Genomic DNA, 16371 nt, shown 5'->3' with positions numbered 1-16371 from the left:
TTAGCTTAGCCCCATTTATTCAATGGTACCATTTAGAGATAAAGTTAGAAGTGACCAAACACATCAACGTTTTTCCTATTTAAGACGAGTAGTTATACGAGCAAGTTTGGTGGTACAAAATAAAACGTAGCGCTTTTCTAAGCAGATTTAAAAGAGGAACTATATTTTATGGCGTAATAGCACTTTTGGGAGTACTTCGACTCGGCGCAGTAACACCCTCCCTCTCCCATTATGAGAGTGAGAACGGGAGCGGACTTTTCAGGCGAGTTGAAGTCCTCCCAAAAGTGCTATTACGCCATAAAATATAGTTCCTCTTTTAAATCCAGTGCTTACGTGCACGCACACAGATGATAGAGGGATGTATCAACAATTCTTAGTTAAGGTAACAACATATTTTAATATTGAAAATGAGTAGACTATTCCTTTAACAATTAACACCTAATTTTGAAAGTTTTTACCTTAATTTTTCACTTAAAGTAAAAAACAATTTATGTCGACACTTTTTACAGTGTACTGCTAAGCACTTTATTGCTTATTAGGCCTACTAATGATGTCCACTTAAAGCATCAAGCATCAAGAATGTGACAAGTGAAGGGGGATCTGTAATGTTTTATAAATTGCCATTCTAAATCATTTACAGCAAAAACATTTGAAAATTTTTCATCATTTTAAAATTATTTTTATTAGGGATGTGCCGATAAATCGTTCAATGATGCTTGCTATGCTTCTCAGTGAATTACAACGAATGCCGCTACATCCAAAAGCCACAGGGCGCTCATCGTTAACAGGTATTATTAGTGTATAAGCCTTCATTGTCCCATGCCTAATTTTTATTATAACCGCATTTTTTATAGCTAGCATTGATCTGATCTTGACATGGGAAAACATACCTTTTTTACACGGTGACGATTTCATATGAATTTGGAGATTATCCAAAAAAGGCAAACAAAACCCTAATTAAAAATATGCACAGTGGAAACGCATCAATTTCCCATATATTTTCCATATGTCGCGAAGAAAGTTTTTAGAAAAAAAGGAATAAATCGCAAAATTGCAATGGAAGTTTGTTTGGTTTTTGGTTCATTTCACACATTGCCTGACAAGCATAAAAACGTTCTTTAACTCTTTCCCCGCCATTGACGACTTATCTCGTCAATCCACAGTACCATTATTATCCACCAGGTGGCACACTTCTGCAACTTAAAAAACCCGGAAGTATCACCACAAGGCAAACAGCCGTATGTCCGTCTAAGTTTTGAGGATCGCTATTCATCTGATCTCTATTAAAAGTCCTTTACAAAAATGGAATTATCTCAGCTTTTTGCTCAAAATTTTGTGTTTTTGAAGAAACCTACCGATATATGAGAGGTGATTAAAAGAGAACTGGTGAAGGTAGGATGAGAAATGTTTTTTGTTTGAAAGCAAAGGGTCTGTTTTTTCATTTAATATATTGTATGTTTATATATTTAAAGAAGAGTATTTTCTGTGAGGCATTACATTTTTGTGAAAATCATGAAAAATACTGGCGGGTAAACAAATAAAGATGCAAAATTGCATACTATAACCTCCCAGAAGCACAACACCTCAATATACTGCTACTCCAAAGTATAAAGGCTTTCCTTGTCATTAACTCATTCCCTGCCAGCTTTTTTTAAGTTGCCCGCCAGCATTTCTTTGTGATTTTCATAAAAGTTTAAATATATAAACATACAAATATATCAAATTAAATAACAGACCCTCTGCTTTAAAACAATCAAACTAAATGGGAAAAACCATATCTTAATTTTTTCTCTTTTTATAACCTCTTAAATATGAGTAGGTTTCTAAAAAAATTATCAGCTTCAAAATGATTATTTAAAATCAATTAAATTAGTTTTTATAAATTGGGTAAGAGCGCAATTCAGTGGAATTACAGATTCCTGTAAAAACTCATCAGGAAAGCGTCGTTGGCAGGGAAATATTTTCTCTTAATTGACTAAATAACTCATCAATGGCGGGGAATGATTTAAATGCTGGTATAACATGCCTGTATCTCCGTCGATAAAATAATGGCTAGTGGTGGTTGCGATATATATAAACCTACCATCATCCGTTGGCATGATTGTTTGAAGGATTCATCAGGAGAGAAAAGGTTACTTTTTAGTTGCATAACATTGGTAAATGGAAAGGCGTCATTTTGCAATTGTTTTTTATTGACACTTAGCAAACATTTCAAAAATTTTGCGCAAATCTGCAAACCAGGCTATAGGTTCTGATATTACTGGTTCATTATTTTCCCCACCCACACAAATTTGATAACGTAATATAAAATGTTGTCTCAGGGGAAAAGAACGTTACTACATTCTAATAAACGATTATTTTCTATACATTGTTTATATATAACCTTCTTCACTAAAACATAAACAATAAAATCACCATTCTCAAGTCGGCAATAAGCACCAGATGACACTTTACATTCTGGCACACAGTGCGCTTCAAATAGTTCTTACAGCACATAACCCACCACATACTTCAAAGCATGGCAACATACACAATCATAAATCAGAAAGCAGAAGACACATGTGTCTTCATCATGACTACATGTCGCTTTCCATCAATACTCCAAAAAATCTTCTCTAGATCACACCTCAAACCTTTCCCCTACCATCACATATTCTATCTTTCATCAGATGAGAAACACGCTCCTCACTGATTCAGAAGATCACCATGGTGCATTTTAACATGTGGTGATCCTGCTCTTCCTCATCCAGAGGCCGGGTTTGATGGTCCCCATGTTCCCAGCTGACGCAGTAAAGGAGGGGGGGGGACGTCTGATCAAAGCCTCTCTCTACTGATCATGCTTTGCCTGCCTTGTCTCACTTCACTGCTTGTGTCTCTCCCACACGCAAAACAGATGTCCTCTGCTCCAGTCGATAAACTTCACCCTGAAGTTCATCATCACAGGGAGTGAGGCTCTTTTAAGGATTTCAACATTATCGTTGTGTTTTAAGTGACAGGGGGTTCCATTTTGGCACACATTTTTCATTTCAAACAAGAGATTATTTTGTCAATATTATTGCTTTGTGTTTTTTTCATTTAGGGTATTGGCTCAAATGCCAATGTAGGACTCTAATTCACTATGTTACAGTAGGGAGCTGCCTACCTAGACAAAACCATAAGTGTGTTTGTGAGCTGAAGCATGTTCCAAAATTTTAAGAATAGCAATATGCAAATATGGTAATGAATCATTTACTCATACAACTTCCTTGTTTTGTGACCCATTGTCATATGTTTTTGTCATGAGACATGCAAGAACCAATAAGATTTAAGGTTATAAAAGTGCAGCCTTATTTAAAAAGCACCTATTTTATTGTTAAAAAAACGTTATTTTGTGTATTTGGTATAATACAATGTGTTCGCGTGGTTTTTGGTAAAAATGCACAGTCTGTGTGCCGGGGCTAAGCCTGGCCCAATTTAAACCCTGCATATGTATCCGAGACCTGATCCGGAAGTAATGTCCGATTACGATCGAGTCTGAAACCACGTGATCGGGCCAGATTTCCGATCACATGATCAGATCGGGACATCCCTAGTTAAGGTACTAATACACACTTACACACCAAAGGAAATGTAAAAACGTGAATCGGACAATAGGTGCTCTTTAAACTCACTGTTGATCTGTTAGCTTTTATGGATACGCGGCATAAGGAATACTAAAAAGCTCAAAATATATAATTTCAGAGATGTTACTGAAATCGTATTAGCTTTTTAGAGTTTTGACATGTTGATCGCCATATAGGATGATAAGATTGCGGCATTTAAATATTTGTTTGTGTTTAAATTAATAAGAGCTAATCAAAGTTTGATTTCAATCACTGATTTTACATTGATTTTATTTTTGACATGAACTTTTAATATTAAACATATAAGGTTATATTTTCACAGAATGTTTTTTTAACATTGTGCACAATGATTTTATGTGGACAACAGTACAGTAAATCACACAAAAATGACTATAGCTGGGTCTTCGTAGACTGGGTCGCAAATTATGAGATAATTTTTCATTACTGAGAACCATTTCTTTATTTCAGCATATAATGTTGCCTCTAAGACACCTTGTTTTGGCTAAAATCAAGGTTACTATCATATGTATTATTAACAAAATAGGCAATCCCAGAATGCATTGCACAATGTCTATTGTTTATTTTTATTTTTTTTTAAACTTTGAATTTTTTTCTTAATCACTTGATAAAAGAAAAATTAAAGACATTTTATTTGCTTGCTTTACTGTAAGCACAAATTCACTTAAATTGTGTATATATATATATATATATATATATATATATATATATATATATATATATATATTTTTTTTTTTTTTTTTTTGGCCAAAAAACAACTTATTTTCTTAGGTAATTTTGTTAATCAAGAAAATGCATTTTGATTTAAGAATTCTTAGATATTTGTACTGAAAACAAGACAAAAATACTAAGTAAGAAAGTCATTTTTTTTGCAGTGTTGAAGACACTTTTATCCAAAGTGACTTATGAGGCGTGTACACCAAAGCGTCTAAAAACGCCAGCCAGATGCCAACTGTGGGCACTTGCCAGCATTTGTTCAGCCAAGCGTTTTGGATGCTATGATACGTCGGTTTTGTTTACCAGTCGTTGTACGATGTGCCGGTTGATTGTTGTGGTATTTGTCCCACCCCTACTCCATTGTGATTGGGCGGCTAAATGAAAAGTGACATTGACGAGCTGAGCGCTTCACCCAAAGTTGAACATTTTTCAACTCTGGGTGCGAAATAAACCCCGCCAACGGGTTAAGTGGGTGTACACGCCCCCTTACAGTATAATTACATTTAATCAGTAGGTGTGTTCCCTGGGATCAAACCCTGGACCTATGTGCTGCTACTAATTAAGCTACAGGAACACATATTTATAAATACCATATGAACGTGGTAGCATCACAGTCTATATAAATCAAAAGTAAGTTTCGCCTCTCATGCTCTTCTCATGAAAAGGACTACGTCATGCACAGAGCAGTTGTCTGCGTTAAGCATTTTAAATAAGACATCAGTTTGAACAGACAGCAAGGCAGCTCACGGAGTTTTGGAGTTAATTCATCTAGCAAGTGTACAGTGAGAGTGCAGCTGGGAACTACTGTCCATTTTTTACAGCCGTGTGAAAACTAATGAATTGTTACCATCGCTCAAATCTTTTCTGCACGTCTGTACCAAACGCGACTGGGGATTTCGAACGTTTCTTCGCTTTGTGTTCCCTCCAATGATCTTTCATACCTTTCTCCTCAATCATTTTATAATCAAACCTCTGAGAAAAAGTCAAGCCAAGATAAGCTCCTCACTCAACGCAGCCGTTTGCAACGGCCTCCTTCCTCCCTCCAGTGAAACTTCTTACCCACCAGCTGAGTAGGAAAGGACGGCTTTGATTTTGCAAGAGCTCTACAGGTTAAGTCGAGAAGAGAGACTTTAAATAATACGTTCCTGTGGTGCAAAGCAGCTTAGACATTGAACAGAAGTCCCTGGAGCTCTAGGAAAGGGCCAGCAGAAACAGGGGAGCCAAAACAACATGGCCACATGTGAGCGGAGAGACACTGCATGGACAGATTCCTGCTCCGACCCTGACTGACACGATCCCTGTCCTCGTGCCTCAATGTTTTTCTTTCTCTAACTTTGTTTCTTCCAGCATACCATCATGTTACAATCTGATTCTTTTGGCATGCCTCAACAGCATCAGTGCCAGTGTTATCTCTTCTCACAAACAGTTATTGTGTTTCAGAGGACGTGCCATCTGGATGGGTGCTTTACTCTGAGAGAAACCAGAGAGATGAGATCTCTATAATATCTCAATTGTTTCTCGTAGAAAGCAATGACATTAAATGGAGTGAAAATGAAGACAGTCTCCAGATTCTCAGATTTTCCTCAAAAACAAGCAAATTTTGATATGTTAGAGATGTTTTGATTTTTCCAAGACTTAATTAGAGATCTCGACATTGTAGACACTTAGATCTTGTTCACACTGTCAGTCCAAATCCGATTTTAGTACATATCCGATTTGAATCCATTCACATTTAGAACGTGTGAGTGGCCAAAAACAGCATGAAATTCATTTTTTATCCATTTCAGGCTACATCCAGAGGTGGTTTTTAAATCACATTTCCGGAAATCAATTTCAGTCTGACCGTTCTGATCGCATTTGTGTAGCTTTTTGGTTACGTCATGTTATCACGTCATTTAAAAGCAATCCCAGTGCGAACTTTGGAACAGTCCATTTCTGACAAAATGATAGGGGTGTTTGGGAAAGTCCATGTATTGGGAATTATAGTTTCTACAATGTCATACGTCGAGGCAGATTGTCTTGCCAGCACGACGTCATTGCCATAGAAAGAGTCCAGAAAATCCGGAACACGGCAGAATGCTACAGGATGCACAGATCTGAACAGTTGTGATATGGACAGTGAGTCTGTCAAATCAGATATGCACCAAAATGGGATATGGACTGACAGTGTGAACAAGGTATTATACTACGGGTAAGTTGAATGCTTGAATCTGATTGGCTGATGAACGTTCTGGGGTGTGCAATTATTTTCTGGGAAACGCACGGCGAACGTAGTTCCAGGCAGCTTTCTTGACCATATTACAGTTCTGTATCACTTCACATAGTTAACTGTAATAATGGACTAACAAAAACAACATGACAGACGATTTTCTGAGACAATAACAGAGCTGTTTAGAGACGCACAGAGGTATCCTCGTTCACATAATCTCTCTCTCTCGCTCGCCCTCTCTCTTGCGCTTGCTTGCTCTCTTTTGCTCGCTCGCTCTTGCTCTCTCTCTCTCTATCTTTCTCTCTCTCTGTCTCTCTTGCTCTCTTTCTAATAACTTCATTAATAACTGCGTTAGAATGCTATCAACAGCTCAAGCCTCCATTGCCAGCTTTAAGATGATGTTTTGGAACAAGCAAAAGAGCCATTGGATGAGACGCAGAAGAAATAGTCCTACTCACAATAGCGATTTAAGTACAAAAACCAGACGAATCCCTCAATCCATCATGTGTTACCGTAGTATAAGCGGAATAATTGACTCCGGGCCGTTGAATTTTTGAAAAGTAATGCACACCCGAGGTGTAACGGCCACTCCGCATCACCACCTCGGGTATGCATTATTTTTCTAATAATTCAACAGCCCATCGTCAATTATTCCCTACATATAGATCTCTTTTTTGTCTATCCAACGCTATCTCATGGAAATTCGTATGTATCTTATGAGGTGCCTAATTTGTATGACTTCGAATTTGTACAATTTGCTTTTGTCTCGTGATTTTGGGTTGGGGTTTCCCTATTGTTTTTTTATGACAATCTTATGTTTTTGTATGATTCACTTTGTACAAATGTATACAAATTAGCCAACTCATAAAATACATACGAATTCATGTGAGATCATGCTGGTCTATCCTTATTTCTCCTATGAATCATCTAGGAGAACCATCTGAAAAAAATGTATACATAAATAAAAACAAAAAGCCCCTACAATTAACTGTAATAATGGACTAACAAAAACAACATGACAGACGATTTTCTGAGGCAATAACAGCGCTGTTTAGAGACACACAGAGGTAGCCTCGTTCACACAATCTCTCTCTCTCTCTCGCTCGCTCGCCCTCTCTCTCGCGCTTGCTTGCTCTCTTTTGCTTGCTCGCTCTTGCTCTCTCTCTCTCTCTCTCTCTCTATCTTTCTCTCTCTCTGTCTCTCTTGCTCTCTTTCTAATAACTTCATTAATAACTGCATTAGAATGCTATCAACAGCTCAAGCCTCCATTGCCAGCTTTAAGATGATGTTTTGGAACAAGCCAAAGAGCCATTGGATGAGACGCGGAAGAAATAGTCCATACATACATAAATGAAACAAATGAAAAAAGTTTCAAGGACATATGACAGAAGAATCTCTGAGAAACAATTTTCATTTGGGACTAAACAAATAGGTCCTTGTCAATTAGATCCCACACAAATGGTCTGGGGATGAATTGAGTTTGGAATGTCAAGGTGCCGCCTCCACCACAAGGCCATCAGAGCTGGAAATGCAACACAGTCCATTAAAACTTTTAGAGCCGGATTTCCCAGACACCCTCTTAAAGTCTTACTTCTGACCGCCTAGACAGAGAGCGAAGCAGAAGCATTAGCAACACGAAACTGAGCGGCTTGCTAGTGATTTAGTAAAATGGATGGATTTGATTATTCTCATCCAAAAAATGGAAAAATACATTTTTAATTTATCCAAGAACTAATCAGTCACAAAAGTCTATTCTTTGCTGCCATTCTGAGGGATATTTGTAACCAAACTGATCAGAAGCTACAATGACTTCCATACTAGTAAAAAAGAATATTATGGAAGTGAATTGGGCTTTTGATCAGACAATCCTGAAAATATTTTTCTTTGTCTCATTAAGCAAGGGAAAACCAGACAGCTTATACTTTTAAAAATAAAGGTGCTTTAAAAGATTATTCACAGAGTTGCCATAGAAGAACTTTTTTGGTTCCTCAAGATACCATTCAGTCAAAGGTTCTTAGAACCATTTCCTTCCCACCTAAACTTTTTCCACTACCATTTTGTGAAACAGAAAGGTTCAGATTTTAAAAGTTCTTTATGGAACCATAAGGCCATAAATGCTTCTTCTATGCAACTGTGTAGCATCTCTATTTTTGGTGTGCTGATGGAGACATCACACAGGTAGTATTGACTAATGTCAAAAATCGCTCGAGAACTTCTTTCAAGCCTCTACAATGATATCCTGGAGTAATGTTTGTTGAGCCCTGATAGCCAACTAGTACCAACTATACTGTATATGTTCATACCAACTGCATTGAAGTTTTAAACTAAAAAACTGTGATTTGGATACATATCTGCTCTTTTACGAGCTTCAGATGTTTATAATCAGATCTCTGCACAACATGTTTTGTAGGGCCAAGATCTGAAAAATGGTTGTACTCAGCAACATGCAAGCAAGTTATAAAATCTATTTCTACGTTTGAGCTTCTATGTGTGTGTTCTGGTGGTTTTTTTAAATACTATCCAGTGTTTCTTCATTAAGCTCTTGATATGGTTTTCAGGGATATTTGCTATACATTTTCATACACAGATTATGGTTTACAGTTTCAGCTTAACCTCAATTAGAGTGCTGGACATTTGAGAGCTCTCCACACTACAGTCATCCAGCACGATGCTAAGAAACTTCATCTGAGCCTAAAATTATTGAGCTTATTAATTTCAACACCAAGGCTGCTGAATCTCTACCAGACTTTCTCCAAGAGTGGCCTATGGTTTGAGTATAAGTGTCACTTTGTGTGAAAAGCAACAACTTGCGCATGTCTTCTTAAACACCAGTAGCTGCTTTAATAAAAACATCTTTCCAGGTTGGCTCAGAAGGTGTGGAGAAAATCACACCGCACAAAGACAGTCTTGTATCAATGTGTACCAACCTACATCATCTTAAGTTCCCAAACCCCCATTGGATGTGTCGGGTCTTGAGCAAGATGTTTTTAACCCCCCGCTCGGGTTGTGCATAGTGATCTACTATACTGCACACTATCTACTGTGCTGATCGATACACAAGCACAGTCCCAATGCAACAGAGGGGCTTCAGTTTTGTATCGAGGATGAAGAACTTGTGTTCAGTATTCTTTTTAGAGTGGAAACGACGGTGGGCTTGCATGACTTAAATTGAAATCTGAATAAAATGAAACTATCCCAAATAACCCATGAGCATTTAACTTCAGCTTATCAATTAACGAATAAGGGGAAATTTAACTCACAACCCCATTCATTGTAAGCATTCAACACAGTTTACTAGTAAAACTGTAAAGTGGGGGTAGTTTGATCGACCTAGAAATGTGAAAAAGAACAACCCAGTAACTTTGTTTTAGTAAATCATTCTATGCAAGCATCTGAAAAAATACAGTAGGTTATTTATGGAATTAGATTTCACTCCCTTTGTGACCTAAAAGGGGATCTTATTATAATAATATAGCCCCTTAATCTGCACATTTTTTGCTCAATTTTAACATAATATAATAAATTATCTATAGTGTTTCAACGCTATCTAACAAGAATTCGTACATATTTTACAAGTTGGCTAATTCGTATTAATTCATCCGACCACATTTGTAAGTTTTTGTACGATTTGCCTTGATTCCTGCGACGTTGGGGTCAAGTGAGCAGTTAGGGGTTTGGGTTCGTTGTTGTTTTCATGAGAATTGGACGTTTTTGCACGATTAACTTCGTATGAATTCATACAAATATGTAAAATATGTACGGATTCTCGTGAGATCTGTGTATCTTGAGCTAGAACTTCAAACTCTGGAGACACCAAAGACTTATTTTACATCTTAAAAAAGTAAAAATGTCCCATTTAATCTTTTAAATGTTGCCAATAAAAGTAATTTGATCCAACTTTTGACTTTATACAGTGTGGCTTTTGGCTGTTATGTGAAATTTACTGTACCAACAATTTCCTACACCTGTTGCTCTATGAGAAGATGGGCTGTATGTTCAAGTAAATGTTAGAAGAACCTATTCAGATGACAAAAGTTAGTTTTCACAATATCATTGACCAAGATGGTTAAAAAGTCTGGATCATTCACTGTTACAGTATGCATGAGCTTTTCCATGTAGTGTTGTTGACCTACAATAATTTACAGGTAGAAAAAAATCTTGTCGATCAATGTATCTTTAAAATTTCTATTACTAATTTGGGAAATCCAAAGAAACGTGAAAAAGCTTAAGGAATAAAATATGCAGAAAAGCATCCTTATCTTAAAACTTATGCTTTATCATTTTAGTTTATTTATTTATTTAATCACGTATTTGATTCCTGAAATATAAATGAAATATGATCCCACCAAAAAGAGGATTTTTACTTAATATTAAGAAATTGGGACAGAAATTGCATTTACAGAGACTCTTGCAACATCCATTAATTTGTACTTGATAAATTAAGAGACTCATTCAAATCAATATGAAGACAAATGTCCTGTATGAATCTTACCTCTGCAGAAGCACTGCTCCTGCTTTTGATGTGATTCGCTCTGCGCTTTTTTGTGGGGAAACCCTTGACCAAAACCAGGCAAAGTGTCAAAAAAACGACCCACCGTACAAATTGGCTTCGCATCAGCATGACTTCGTGAAAAAAAACGATAAGACAGTATTATGATGTAACGTTTTGATTAGTTTCTAAAAAGGGCACTGCACGTTCTTCAACTCCAAATTGCTTTTATCAATATAGACCCTTATATAAAACCAATCCATAGAGTCCAAAAAGTCAGTAAGCATGCCCGGCAATTTCTGAACAACTCAGTATTCATGTTCTTTTCTCCATCAGATCCTCCAAGCGCACACTTTTCTCACTGAATATTCCTCGCTGTGTTATGCAAAAAGTTTTCCACGTCCCGCGACTCACATAGTGACAGATGCACGCAAATGTGACTCTGCCCCGTGGATATATATGTGAATAAAAAGCCTTGTGAAAGTACGAACGTGCGGTGGATGTCTCCTCAATCACGCGCAACGCGGAGAGCTGCGCGCACTGGAGAGCTTAGAAACGCACTGTGCAGTATCCTCACCACTGACTGAAAGACTGCATAAATGATGTGCATATATAGGTCTGAATGAGCCACAGGTTGTGTAGTGTAGCAACCTCGTGAATGCTCTGGATGGATGGGACATTCATCTTGCTCCGCTTGTGTGACGTCAATGGAGGCGGGGTTCACATGGCCACACCGTGACTGAATGAATGAATCACTGAGCTTTGAGGGGTATGTATGTAATATGTAGCATGATATATAGCAATGCACATTCCTTGCTAAAAAAATTCTGATCTGTTTCTATTACAAAAACCATTATGAATCAAGTTTACCATTACAAAAGTCCTTTATGTAGGCTGTTCTGTGTTATTCCATTATGATGAATTGTGCCCTGTTGGTTCCCTTCCTCCAGATAGAACCCAAAACATTACCAGTAAATAGAGGCCATTATAGCTTCAATTGAAACCAAAACAAATCCCAATATAACCAATAAACCCATCAGCATTTTCATGATGGCCTCTATTAATTTTTTTTAGTATTGTTTAGGTATGGCTTGTTTGTTCAGTTTTTTCTCTCTGAAATTGCGTTCACTCTAGGTTGATCAATGACATCAGGTAAATCCAGCTGAAAATTTTAAATTCAACCCTTATATTAAATTTAAGACTGACATATCATATTAAGATATATTTTGTTATGCATATAATGCATTTTTTATAATAGACTCAAAATTAACTTCAATGCCACATCTCATGCTACCACTAGTGAAATGGCCGGTGACAATAAAGTAGATAAAATTGAGTTTTTTTATACTTTAAAGTTGAATACCATCATTGAAAATTCTTTTTGTCCCGATTTTTGGAAAAGTGTGAATCTTTAAAGGGGACATATCATGAAAATCTGACTTTTTCCATGTTTAAGTGCTATAATTGTGTCCCCAGTGTGCTTCTATCAACCTAGAAAATGTAAAAAAATATCAACCTAGTAACTTAGATTTGGTGTAGACCATTCTCTGCCAGCATGTGAAAAAATAGGTAATTGAAATTTGGCTCCCCTTGTGATGTCAAAAGGGGATCTTATTAAAGTAACACCGCCCCTTAATCTGCACTATCCAACCACGGCACTGCCATTTAGTGTAGAGGGAGAGAGATAAGAGAAAAAATTATTGACAGCACAATTGAGTTTCAATTTTAACACACCACCATCATGGTGATCAGTGTTTACATGTTATCAGCTCATTTGCATTTTAAAGGACACATTCAAAAATGCTCACACCTACAAAGTGGCAATTTTAACATGTTATAATAAATAAACTATATGATATTCACATATGAAACCAAATATTTATTATGAAATGTCCCCTTTAAATAAAAATGAATTACTATAGGCTTTAATAAAACATGCATGTTTCCTATAATGTGGTCTCCCAGTCACACAAGTAACCATTTAAAGGTGCAGTGTGTAAATCTTAGCACCATTCAGTGGTGAAGTTGCGAATTGCAACCAACGGTTCAGTCCACGGCTCACCCCTCGCTTTTGAAACGCATCTAAGCTATGGAAGCCGCCACCGGAAAAACATGTAATTGAGGGAGACAACTTAGTAAAAAAAAAGTTTGTCCGTTAAGGGCTTCTGTAGAAACATGGCTGCACAAAATGGCGACTTTCACGTAAGGGGACCCTCTGTGTATTTAGATAAAAACGTCTCATTCTAAGGTAATAAAAACGTAACGGTTCGTTATAAAAAGGTTTTTATACACCCCTGATAATAGTTTTGTATATTATTTGGCATTTCTGTCAAGAGGTCCTTCTAAAAATTACACACTGCACCTTTAAGCTTACAAAGTACCATGGATGCACTGTATTAATTATATACATCACATTTAAAGTGTTGTAGGTCAGTATGCAAAATTACAAACAGAAGACTTGAAAATATTTTAAGTCATTGCATTTTTTTATTTTCTTAGAGGAGTGAAAAAGTTCCTGAACTGATATGAAGCCCACAGTGTACTTGGATTCAAAAGTAAATCTGAAGAAAACAGTATGGACTACCGGCAGCAAATCCGATTAAATTATAACACAAACAGTGCACGTGCTAGAGCAAGTATCCAAGTTTTCCAATCATATGAATCCATCATTGCCACCTTTATGTCATATTTAGCAGACACAATACATGTGATTGTTTTTTAATATGAACATCTGTCGATTTGACTGCAGGTAACTCCTTTCACATTCCTTTCGGTTAAATTTCAAGGATCACAGGTAAAAAAATAAAATAAGACATCGGTTAAATGAAATACATAAACATCTCTGGTGGATTTTGATGTTGTGAGGGGATGTGATAAATTAAATACTACCTTACAGGACAAATTATTACAGTAACAGAGGCCACAAAACAAAAAAGTGTACAGGTTCAGCACCTTTAAAGCATTATAAACCAGCATATTTGGTGATTTCATCACACATGTATTCGAGGGAATAACAACATGATATAAAAATACTCATCAGTAGTATCTTCATCGAGAGTATGCACATCATGCATGTGTTTAAGATATATGGAGCTGCCATTGATGATTAAAGTACACTTCTCCAAACAATAAAAGATAAGAAACATGAACAATAAATAAATATGTACAATAAAGACTTCTTGACAGAGAGGTCAGTGTGCGTAAACTGAGTCTCTATAAAAATTCATATTAAAGTTTTGCATATTGATAAAGAAAGGAATCAACAAGCATGAAGCAGCGCTCGTTCCTAGTTTCTAGGTAAATTTTACCGCACAACTAGCGCCAACTTTGCGCCGCTTAACTTTGCTTTACGCATGCAATCGGTGTCCAAGTTTTCTCAGGAGGTGTAAATTTGATAAATATGCACGTTCCTTCACAGATTATACTTGGACATAACCAAGATTGCCTTCTGCGATTTATATGGCGCTGAAAAAATAAATACACCGGTAACATAAGAAAAACGATAGCCAGATTAAAGTAAGACACCAGAGCTGGCCGCAAGTCAAAAACTGTGGAAACTACAACAAACTGAACAGCCAAGTTGTGTAGTTTTTGGTGTTTGATTTAGATTACACAGTCAATGTGTAAGTAAGTCCTCTTATAGGCCGGAATTCTTGGAATCATGGGATATGCTGTATGTCTGTTCTCACTTACGGGGAAAATGTATTCAATGCTTTTTTGCACGAAAACGGTTTCGAGGGTTACACTGACATATGGCTTTAGCAAGTACACAAAAGTCTTACGGCCTCAAGTGGCAGGCTCAGAGAAATCGAAGAAGTTTATTTCCCAAAATGAATGCCACAATGAGTTAAGAACAGACCCCAGACCTCACGTCAAACCCGAACTGAAATGACAAATGAGCAGGAAACCGAGAAGCGACAAAGTGTTTCTTTCTAAAAGCGCCAGTGAGGTGCTGATCAGTGCTTTATGTGTCGAAATAAAAATGGCTAGGTTTTTAAAAAAAGTTCGATTTATTAAGTGGTTCCTTCTTTCAGAGGACAGAAGATGAGCAGTGCACATTTGGTTAAGAAAGGAAGTGCGTCATTCCTCGTTCTCCTCGTATGTGGTCTCATCAAAAAGCCGATCCGAGGAGGGAAGAACTTTGCGGCGCGAGTACTTCAGCTGCAGCAGGTCGCCGACTTCACTGATCACACCCAATGCCTGAAAACAATCAACACGCTCCATTACTTTCATGGTTACACATGTAATTCATAACATGCTGATGCCAGAGGCGGCTGCCACCTACAATGCAACACTTATATGCCAAAATATACACTCATTGAAGTAGAAATTATGTAACTACTACATCCCAATGTATCTTGCATACAAATGTATGGTTCAAGTTATGATGACACATGGACTACTTTGGGGAAAGTACTATGAAACTTAACACATAATTAAGTTAAGTGGCTAACTACATTAAAGCGATTTAAAGGTGACATAGAATGATCGAACTGGGTATTTATCCTTGTTCTGAGATGTGACATGTACAACATTTTGGTTAAGTCTGTAATGCCTTAGAAGCTTCCTAATGCTGCGTTTACACCAACAGCGGAAGAGGCATGAAGCTTGAGTGATTTCAATGTTAAGTCAATGTGAAAACGCGCTGACGTGCGTCTGGAGGTCCCGCGGCGTGGATGAGGCGTTTGGCGCGGAAGACGCGTTTCCGCCTCATTCGCGCGTCTAGCTAATTGAGCGTTGTGCGCGGTATGCTGCTTTTTGGGCATTTTGTGTTTGACGCGAATTGCCGGCTGACGCCGAGTTGAAAAATTTGAACTTTGGCGGAATTTCGCGCCGCGTTAATCAATCAGGAGCCTGCTCGCTGCTGTGGCGGCAGCCCCGCCCGGAGTCACTCATTCGACCTGGAGGAACACTTCATATTGTCTGAAGCAGTCACCCGGAGCTATATGACACAAGTTCTTATTTCTGTAGAGGAGACAGGAATAAAAAGAACCTCGCTTGGAAGAGTGTCAGTGAGGACATTGGGCAACCTGGTAAGTTGTAAATACACACTTCACTTTTGAGTCACGTGATGTTTATCGACCCGCGCCGTTTATTTTCCCCTAATAGTAAGGTTACCACATACAAACCGGTAACTCTCTCGATAAATGCACAATCAACATCAGTCATCTTGCAAACAGACAACCGCATAGCACTTGCCCCTCCCACAAGAAGCAGACAGATGCACACTTCAAAATATTGCCGGATATAATAATTTATATGGATATTTTTCACCTACTGTTTATCAAAAATTCACTTCGCCTACTGCTTTTCGCTTACTATGGCTGCGTCCGAAA

At 37.5% G+C, this 16371-nt stretch overlaps 2 protein-coding genes across 3 annotated transcripts in view; both read right to left on the bottom strand.

Moving 5' to 3' along the window:
• ism2a (isthmin 2a) overlaps positions 1-11708 on the bottom strand; it is a 37478-nt gene extending 25770 nt beyond the window's left edge. The window contains exon 1 of the mRNA XM_073869290.1: positions 11039-11708. Within this exon, the coding sequence (XP_073725391.1) occupies positions 11039-11167 (129 nt within the window). The 5' untranslated portion in view covers positions 11168-11708. The remainder of the gene's footprint in view (positions 1-11038) is intronic.
• A 1791-nt stretch (positions 11709-13499) lies between these two features.
• Positions 13500-16371, bottom strand: part of sptlc2a (serine palmitoyltransferase, long chain base subunit 2a) — a 34331-nt gene continuing 31459 nt past the window's right edge. For both annotated transcript variants that reach the window (XM_055172523.2, XM_055172522.2), the window contains one exon: positions 13500-15235. In XM_055172523.2, coding sequence (XP_055028498.2) covers positions 15116-15235 — 120 coding nt within the window. In that variant the 3' untranslated portion in view covers positions 13500-15115. The remainder of the gene's footprint in view (positions 15236-16371) is intronic.

This window comes from Misgurnus anguillicaudatus, chromosome 7 (assembly GCF_027580225.2).
Source record: "Misgurnus anguillicaudatus chromosome 7, ASM2758022v2, whole genome shotgun sequence".
In the NCBI taxonomy this organism is placed as follows: Eukaryota; Metazoa; Chordata; class Actinopteri; order Cypriniformes; family Cobitidae; genus Misgurnus; species Misgurnus anguillicaudatus.
The sequence above is the reverse complement of the archived record's forward strand: the minus strand, read 5'-3'. Positions and strand labels throughout refer to the sequence as shown.